The sequence below is a fragment of the Sander lucioperca genome, chromosome 2 (assembly GCF_008315115.2).
Source record: "Sander lucioperca isolate FBNREF2018 chromosome 2, SLUC_FBN_1.2, whole genome shotgun sequence".
Taxonomy (NCBI): Eukaryota; Metazoa; Chordata; class Actinopteri; order Perciformes; family Percidae; genus Sander; species Sander lucioperca.
This window is the reverse complement of record NC_050174.1, coordinates 35496689-35506688: the sequence shown is the minus strand read 5'-3', so window position 1 is coordinate 35506688 and position 10000 is coordinate 35496689. Positions and strand designations below refer to the sequence as shown.

Below are 10000 nucleotides of genomic sequence, written 5' to 3'. Positions count from 1 at the left end.
CTCTCTCCCTAACCCCTAAAACACATTCCCTCATTTCCTCCTGAAATGTTTGACTTTTTATGACCAAGGAAGAAAGAAAGAAAGAAAGAAAGAAAGAAAGAAGAATGTGCCGCCTGCCTGCTGTTAGATACTGATTGTTTTGTCTTGTTGTGTGTTTTTACACGTATTCTGACAATTTGTGTGAGGGAGAGAGAGAGAGAGAGAGAGAGAGAGAGTGTGTCTGTGTGTGTGTGTGTGTGTGTGTGTGTGTGTGTGTGTGTGTGTGTGTGTGTGTGTGTGTGTGAGAGAAGTAGGGTTGGGTATCGTTTTAGATTTTTACGATACCGGTGCTAAATCGATACTTTTAAAATGGTGCCGGTGCCTGAACGGTGCCTGAACGGAAATACATATAATATATTTATAATGTGTATAATATAAAATAAAAACATTAAAGAACTTGTTAATTGTTAAGGCCATATGGTCAAAATTAAATGATTGATTAATAATGTGATAACAATAACTTATAACAATGACTTATTTCACCAGTAAATTGCTGTTGAACGACAAAAACAACCACCAGATGGGAAAAGGGTATTTTACAATAACTTTGAATGCACCACAAGGCTGGCGAGTTTCAAGTGAACGCACCGTCTGTGTGGATTTTCCGACAACGGCAGCTGCAGTCAGACCGTTACGTCCCGCTGTTGGACAGTTACAGGGAAATACAGTCCCACTTTACACCGCTTAACGTTAGCTGTCAGCATTTTAACCGTTGGGTTTAATCCAGCTACTAGCTAACGATAACGTAGCGTCCCGTGCAGCGATGCTTCTGAAAAAAAATAAAGTCAGGCACCGAAATGAGGAACCAAAATTTTCGTTCTTATTAGGTCTCGTTAGTACCGTTTACGTCGGTACCCAACCCTACTTTTTACACATATTCTGACATTTTTCAGACCAAATGACTAATGCATTCATCCACAAAATAATCCACAATAAAAAGGAACCGTTAGCCGCAGCCTCAAACACAATCATTATCATTCAAATCAAATCATAATAGATCACAAAAACTCTCATCTGTCCGCCCGTTTAGGGTTCGACATTATGCAGATGATACAACTTTTTAACCACGACAATTTTCTGGCCTTTTCACTTTTTTTGTTGCCTTTTGTAGTTTATTTTGTGCCTTTTTTCTCTCTTTTTTGTCGCCTTTTTTTGAGTTATTTGTCGTCTTTTCTATGTCTTTTTTTCCGCACTTTCTTGTCGTCTTATGTAGTTTTCTTTCCTGCCTTTGTGACGCATTTCCCGATGTTTTTGTCACTTTTTTTGAGGGTTTTTTTTTGGTCGTCAACTGTTGTTTTTTCACAGCACGCCGTCGCCGCGTTTCCGTTGAAAAAAACACAGAAATAATGATCCTGTTTACAACACTGAACAATACCCACAATGCTTGGTTTCTCCCCAGCTGCAGAAGTAGAAAAAAAAAAAAAGGCCGGGGTGATTTTTATTTTTCTGTCTGACATCATCTTCGGTCAGGGCTTCACGAGTCGTCGCCGCTATTGTTAAATGATCATTACCACGGTTCGTCAGGGGCGCGCACACACACACACACACACACACACACACACACACACACTCACTCAGGTTGAGAGTGGGGGCCGCGCGGCCCACACTGATTTAATTCTATCTGACAAAACCCTTTGGGGCGTGCAGAGGGAGAGAGGAAGATGGAGAGAGAGAGAGAGTGGGGGAGAGGTTGAGAGAGGGGAGAGAGAGAGAGAGAGAGAGGAGAGAGAGAGAGAGAGAGAGAGAGAGAGAGAGAGGAGAGAGAGAGAGGAGAGAGAGAGGGAGAGAGAGAGAGAGAGAGAGAGGAGAGAGACGCTTCAGGGGCCTCTCCTACCGACCACGGCTGTAAAATGAAAGCACGAGCTTTCCAGATTCCCCCCAAAGCTTCCAACGCACGAAAGTGCACGCATTAAAATGTGGATAAAGTACAACGAGAGAGAGAGAGAGAGAGAGAGAGAGAGAGAGAGAGAGAGGGAGAGAGAGAGAGAGAGAGAGGGAGAGAGAGAGGTGGGGGTGTTTGGTCATCTCATGTTTTTTTCTTGCCTGAGGTTTGACGTCCTGAAGCTGCAGAAAGCTTTATGTGACATTCAAACAGGAAAGATAGAGAGATAGATAGATAGATAGAGAGAGAGAGAGAGATAGATAGATAGATAGATAGATAGATAGATGGATAGATAGATAGAGTGAGCGATAGATAGATAGATAGATAGATAGATAGAGTGAGCGATAGATAGATAGATAGATAGAGAGATAGAGAGAGAGATAGATAGATAGATAGAGTGAGCGATAGATAGAGAGAGAGAGAGATAGAGAGATAGAGAGATAGAGAGAGATAGAGAGAGATAGAGAGATAGATAGATAGAGAGAGATAGAGAGATAGATAGATAGATAGATAGATAGATAGATAGATAGATAGATAGATAGATAGATAGATAGATAGATAGATAGATAGATAGATCTTCTAATGTTCTTACAAACTTTGCATCTGATTATAACTGGGATGCTGACTGAGTGATTGGACTAACTGATCCTGAGCTCGTCCTCTAACCCTGCAGCTGTCTCTCCTTATTGGTGATCAGATGTGTTCATTCATGTCCTGTTTCTTCCCTTTTGATATGTTTCTGTTTATGTCAGCCCACCAGGCACTCTGCAGTACGTCCTTTATAAATCTGATTCTAGTTTAGTTTGACACAATTATTTCCCCCAGAATTAAGGGCCAAGATTTTTTAGTTTCATGTGGAGTTTTTATATGAACAATCTCTCTCTCTCTCTTTCTCTCTCTCTCTCTCTCTCTCTCTCTCTCTCTCTCTCTCTCTCTCTCTCTCTCTCTCTCTGAAACATTCCTGTGAATTAATTTAATTTTTGCAGAGGTTCAGAAACTCACTAACAACTGACTGATCAATTCAAGTTCAGGATCATCCAGCTGAACGAGTGGTGCAACTCTGCGCCATGCAGCGACAATTACTCAACTCTGAGGACACACACACACACACACACACACACACACACACACACACACACACACACACACACACACAGCTGATAATAACCTGCTGGGACATTAATGCCGGCGTGTGGGACTTTGAAATCAGAAAATAGTGAATTAAAAGAAAATGTTAACACGCGTTTTGCAAAGGAGGAAAGGCTTAGAGAAAAGTTAACGTGTGTGTGTGTGTGTGCGCGAGCGCGCGCAGGACGACATTGACGTTGGATTTCAACCTCCCCCGGCGCGTTACGGAAATGGGTTAGTGGAGCGCCAGAAAAGTGTCCCAATAAAGTTTATTCCCCGAACAAAACCAAGTAAGTTATTTTTTTTTCCTTAATTTTTTTTATTTTTTTTTAACATTATCTGATCTGAGGGGAGGGGGGGAGGAGGGGTCTGTCTGTCCGCGCTGTGGAAAGCTCAAATGATTAAAGCTTTAATCAAACACCATGCGCCACTTTTCATTCAGAGCAATCACAGTCTTCAACTGCAAAATTGCACACGCGCGCACATGCACACACACACACACACACACACACACAAACACACACACACACACACACACACACACACACACACACACACTGACCGAAAACTCTGCAACGCAGAGAGATCCAAATAATCCATTCTTACGCATTTTTTTCGTGTCAGGTGCTCAGATTCTCCGTTAGGCTCACAGAATCCAACGGCTAAACTGAACACACACTAGCTATCTCACACACACACACACACACACACACACACACACAGAGAGTCAGAGTCACACGCGTAGAGACATCCAAATCAACTTTTACGCATTTATCGTGTCAGGTTCTGAGATGTTCGGCTGTGAAAAAAGTGACCAAAACAGCTCCGCAGCTGAAAACTCCAACGGCAAAACTGCACACACACTCTCCCTCTCTTTCTCTCTGTATCTATCTATCTCTTTCTCACACTCACACACACACACACACACACACACACACACACACACACACACACACACACACACACACACACACACACACACACACACACACACACACACAGATCCAAATCTCTTACGCATTTGGCGCTGAGATGTTCTCATTCTCAGTTCGGATGTGAAAAAGTGACCAGAACAGCTCCGCAGCTGAAAACTCCCGGAATAAACTTCAAGGCCAAAGGTGGGTTTAAAGCCTGCCGTGCTTGTGTGTGCATGTGCATGTGTGTTTCGCGTATATATGTGTATGTGTGTGTGTGTGTGTTTGTGTGTGTTTATCTGGATGAATCGGCTCCGGGGCTTACCTCGCATGGTGCTGGCGGTGCTGAGGCTCGCTTCCCAAAGCAGCAGTCATGAAGAAACAAACAGAAAGGCTTCAAAAAACGGCTGGCTGGATGTGGGAGTCCTCGGGTTTTAAAAATAAAAACAGCAAAAGGAAGGATGAAAAGAGTGTCGCTGCTGCCCGGTGAGGAGGCGTCTCTGCGCTAAAAGCATCCCAGGCTGGAGCGCAGGGAGTCGGGATGAGGTTGCACGGTGCGTCGGTCGCTCGGTCTCTCTGCGTGTGTGTGTCTGTGTGTGTGTGTGTGTGTGTGTGTGTGTGTGTCTGTCTGTTCTCTTGACATGTAGGCTGTCACCTCTGCGCGAGCGTTTCACTGTTTTCTGCTGGCTGAGGGAGGAGAGAGAGCGGAGAGGAGAGGCTTTACCCGGCCGCGCTGATTGGACCAGAGACCTTTCTGCTCCGCCCACTGTCTCTCTCCTGACACACACACACACACACACACACACACACACACACACACACACACACACACACACATTTATACACACTGACATAAAACACGCTTACGCAGAGAGATCCAAATAAACTTTTACGCATTTATCGCTCAGATTCAGCTCACAGAAACCAACTGCTGCACTGAACACACACACACACTCTCTATCTATCTATCTATCTATCTATCTATCTATCTATCTATCTATCTATCTATCTATCTATCTATCTATCTATCTATCTATCTCAAACACACACACACAATTTCATTTCCAGGAGTTGGAGCTCTAGGGCTGCAACTAAAAGTTATTTTCTGGATGAATGGATGAGTTATTTTGCTCTCTAAACTGTTTCTTTTCTAATTTCACTCATTCATTAAGTCGTTCACTCACTCACATTCTCTCCTTTCTCTTCATCTCCTGCTTTTTTTTTAATACTCTTTATTTTTACTTCACTCACACTGTAGTTTCTCTGATAATTCACAATCTTTTCACAGAAGACGTCCAGAGAGAGACTGCTGCGTGGATCAGGAGGCAGGTATGCAAAGAAGAGGACAAGGAAGGCAGGATAGAAGGAAAGTAAAGGAAGGATGCAAAAGGAAAGGGAAGGAAGGAGAGAAGACGCAAAAAAAAGGACGTATACGTAGGGAAGGAGGAAGGGAAGGAAAGAAAAGAAAAGGAGAGAAAGAAAGCATGAAAGGAAGGAGGATTCAGTTTCCCGTCACAGAGGAGAGAAGGAACTAGAACATATTCACATTTAACAAGCTGACATCAGAGACGTTTGACTTTCTTTTCATAAATAAATGACTCAACCTGATTCATTGAATAGTTGGTTTTAGGAAAGTCAAACTTCTGTGATTGCAGCTTGTTAAATGGGAATGTTTTCTGAGTTTCTCCACTGATCAGTCGACTCAGCGCTGTTACACCATACGGACAAAGGTCAAATAGTTCCACAGGCCAGCTTTAGAAACTCTCATATACTCCATTGTTTATAGTAAGATAAGATCGAGTGTTAGCGTGATTTAAAGGCGCTGACACACCAACCTGATAATCGGCCGTCTGACAGTCTGGCGAGGTCGGTGACTCGAGTCTGTTAGGTGTGTCCGTGCCGTCGTCCGTTGGAGGAGCCGTCGGCCTTCATTTTGGCCGATTTGACATGTATAATCAGCCAGTGGGCGGTCGCACTCAAAGACCACTTACCAGAAATGGCGAGCGTGACTAGAGCCTCTCAAAATCTGACGAAAATCTTTTAAACTGACCTTTGTTGATCTGAAATGAAGACAGATTCAGCAACTGCACGGCCTATTTCTCTCTTCAAATGTTTTCAGAAACACGTTTCGGTGAACTATTTTAGTCCAATATGAGATCGTATTCTGAACGAGCCGCCATTATGGTCGGGGAGCAGCCAGACCCACGTGATGCATTCGTCCAATCAGCTGCCAGTTTTCATTTTTTTGGGCGACAATACAGATTAGCGCCGCCTGCTGTTATGGAGACGTATTACGTCTCGCGCACGCACAGAACGTACGCTCAAGTCGGCGTCTCTTCCGTGAGTTCTGAGGCACTTTTTGGACCTCGGGGAGACTGATCAGGCCGACTGGCTTTTCTGTCGACGGTCGGCCGTTGATTAGGAATCCTAATCCTACAAATAGGATTGGCAAGATTTAAAGGGACTTTTTGAGCACCAAATTCTCTAAACTGTAAGTGTAGAAAAGGTAAAAGAATGTATCTGAAAAATGTCTTAATGACTTTATTGATCCCCAAGGGGAAAGTAGTAGTAAGGTAGTAGCTTAAAGACATCACACACAACATACACATACACAACATACTCATACATCACAATGATAAAATAACAAATCCACATGAATAATATGGACAAGAAAAGAAAAGATACTAAATCAAAAATCCACATGAATGTACTAAGGGATGTATATATGTGTGTGTGTGTGTGTGTGTGTGTGATTCAGTCTGCATGGTAAGGTGCTCTATGAGAGTGTGTGTGTGTGTGTGTGTGTGTGTGTGTGATTCAGTATGCATGGTAAGGTGCTCTATGAGTGTGTGTATCATGGTGGTAGTGCAAATAAGTCCAGTAGTGCCAGGATAAAGTCTAGAGACCAGCACTAAATATGGACAATACAAGAGAATAATGTAGACATAGTACTATAAAAACATCTTTTACAAAGACAGCATTAAATATGGGCGTTACACGGGAATGAAGTAGACAGTAGGATAGACACAAAGGAGACAACTACAGGAGACTTTTAGCGTCATTAACAAACGCCAAAGGCACCTGACCAAGCGTCCGTATATTACGAGATGGGGGTGAGAATGTGTTGCATATGCACAGTAAGGAAACATGTTTCCCTGTACAAGGAAATACTTCCTTTGCTGTCCACAGAATGCCAAACAATGTCAAATCTACAATATAAACTACACATATAACAATCTACAGTACTGTACTTACCCTGCTGCCACTATTAGGCTCCTTAATGCTCAGGCACCTTGCAGAGGAAACTAGAGATGCACCGATCTGACTTTTTCAGTCCTGATAAGATACCGATGCCTGGGCTTTGTGTATCTGTCGATACCCGATACCGATCGGATACGGTTGTTGAATTAATAACACACTGTATACCTTCCACCTTATACCTTCCTTCCTCCATGTGGAAGAGACTGAAGGCACCAGACTTTCATAACTAGACATTACTTTCCTAACTAAGACAAAATAACATAGATGAAATGTACTGAATTCTTATTTATTTGCACACTCAACTCTTCCAGCATGCCACACACGTGCGACAGAGGGGAAAAAAATGTACAAAACTGGATTACTACTTAAAACTGGTTGATTTTTCCGATCCCCGATCCAACTATTTTGTTAATATCGGGACCGATATCCCATTTTAATATCATATCGGTGCACCTGTACTAAATGCACCTTATTCAAATGCACTTTATAGACTGCACCAGACACTTGGGAAGCTGCAATAGCACAGGGTCTTTACAGCTTTTTACTGGTTGGAATGATTGTCTATGTGATTTTCCTTTATGTACTGTATGTTCTGGTGTATGTATTGCCTTTTTTATACCTGATTGGCACCAAGACAAATTCCAATCAACTGTGTTGACATGGCGATACAGTCTTGAACTGAACTTGATATACAAAATAAGACCATTTTTAAAAGGCAGCATGGGAAAAAGAAAGCCACGATAATAATAAAGGGTGCGAATGTAAACAGTGCAAGTTATGCATGTGCAAACTGAAAACATGTAAACAGTCGAATACAGTTATGTGAGGTATATGGTACAACACACTGGTAGTGCATCGGTACTCGGTATTGGCCGATACGCAAGTTCAGGAATCAATAATCGATATCGGTACGGGAACATCTCTATATCTGTATTTTAAAGATTATTTTTTGGGCATTTCAGGCCTTTTTTGACAGGACAGCTGAAGACATGAAAAGGGAGAGATAGGGGGGGGAATGATATGCAGCAAAGGGCCGCAGGTCGGCGTCGAATCCGGGCCCACTGCGTGGAGGAGTAGCCCTTTATATATGGGCGCACGCTCTACCAGCTGAGCTATCTGGGCGCCCGGTGTATCTGTATTTTAAGAGGATAATCAAAACGTCCCCGTTTGTCCTGTGGCGCTGAAAGAGTGTGAAAGATGTCACAGAAAGACGAGCAGCTCGGATGACGGGAGGTGTCTCCGGATGGTTTTCAGGGTGGGGTCCTCTCCCTTCCTCTGAGGAACACTGACCTGAGAAATAAAAGCGTCCGTCCATGTTGGACGGATACCGTTTAATGTGTACTCCAATGTCAACGAGGCCTTTAAAGTATGCGATGACATCAGCGGTTGGTTCCCACGCTGCCAAGAGAGTTTGGAGTAAGTTAACCCACCGCGGGACGCCGTTGTACATTACTCTGACAGTCATAGGCGCCGATACCCAACAGGTTCTCACACCCATCTCGTAAAATCTGGACGCTTGGTCAGGTGCCTTTGTCGTTCTTATTGACGCTAAAAGTCTCCTTTAGCGCTATAAGTAAACGTGCTTGGTCGGGACTATTGCCGTCCCTTTAGCGCTATAAGTATCGCGCAAAAGAAAATGGTGAAAGATTGTTGAAAAAATTGACCAAAAAGCTTCAAAAACATCGGGAAAAAAACCTACAAAAAAGGGCGTCTGGGTACCTCACCTGGTAGAGCACGCGCCCATATATAGAGGATTACTCCTCGATGCAGCGGCCGCAGGTTTGACTCCGCCCCACGGCCCTTTGCAGCTGCTTTGCAGTCGTTCCCCCTCTCTCTCCTTTTCATGTCTTCAGCTGTCCTGTATAAACAAAGGTCTAAAATGGCCAAAAAATAATCTTAAAAAAAGTCAGAAAAGTGATTGCTGTTACTCTATTACTCTTAGGACTCGGGAGATGCCGGTGTAACGTGACCGCTGCCTAACGTGTCGCCCAAAAACACTAACTAACCTTCTTTTTCGGGGTGCAAATGTTCCACCAAAACAAGTTCCTTCTTGGGACTATTTAGCAGAGACACCGTCATATGCTTCTCCTATTTCCCAGAGTGCATCTGTGGCGTAACAATGCTGGAGCGTCTGCACGTCTGTGCAGAGAGGCAGGTGTGGGCGAGAGAGGCACTTTCACCGCCGGTCTCTTTTAGCCTCTTTAGCTTCGGCCCGGGGAGAGAGGGAGGAACAGAGAGAGAAACTGCCCCGAGCACATCTCCACTGACCTACATTTCATCTGTCGCTTTCTTTCCACCCTTCCCCTATTTATTTTTCCCATCTCTTATTTCGCCTGTACCAACAGCTCCGTGATTGTGATGTAATGACCAAAGCAGGCGTGATAAAAGCCCAGACTGGTCCTGATGAAACGCTCCTAAAGACAGGCAGACAGAAGAGAAAGGACATAAAGAAAGGGACGAGACAGTGAGTCTGTTTTACATGCACACTAATAGTACAGCCCAGTCAGTTAATGTCGTTATTTTGGTGTGGTGAGCATGAATTTTCAAGTAATATATTTCAATGGGAAGCATATTTCGTGATGACAGCACGACTACGGTAGCGAGTAGTATTGAGAAGGTGAAAATCCGTGCAGGGAGGTTGGTTGGGGGGGTGGATGGGTCAAACAGTTGCAGTTCCTTTCCCTGTTATTCTTCTCTTCCTAACCTCAACCGTCCCGTTGTTGGCGGCGTTTCATGTTCCCGTTGTTGCGTGCCATAGAGACCACGGATCGTGTCC

The 10000-nt window shown here is 43.8% G+C and overlaps 2 protein-coding genes across 2 annotated transcripts in view; both read right to left on the bottom strand.

Moving 5' to 3' along the window:
* rorb (RAR-related orphan receptor B) overlaps positions 1-4641 on the bottom strand; it is a 39135-nt gene extending 34494 nt beyond the window's left edge. The window contains exon 1 of the mRNA XM_031317287.2: positions 4289-4641. Coding sequence (XP_031173147.1) covers positions 4289-4295 — 7 coding nt within the window. The 5' untranslated portion in view covers positions 4296-4641. The remainder of the gene's footprint in view (positions 1-4288) is intronic.
* Positions 4642-8424: 3783 nt separating this feature from the next.
* Positions 8425-10000, bottom strand: part of LOC118496503 (transient receptor potential cation channel subfamily M member 7-like) — a 110273-nt gene continuing 108697 nt past the window's right edge. Inside the window, exons 9-10 of the mRNA XM_036008408.1 lie at positions 9564-9638; positions 8425-8514 (exon numbers count right to left, since the gene is read on the bottom strand). Of these exons, the coding sequence (XP_035864301.1) occupies positions 8425-8514; positions 9564-9638 (165 nt within the window). The remainder of the gene's footprint in view (positions 8515-9563; positions 9639-10000) is intronic.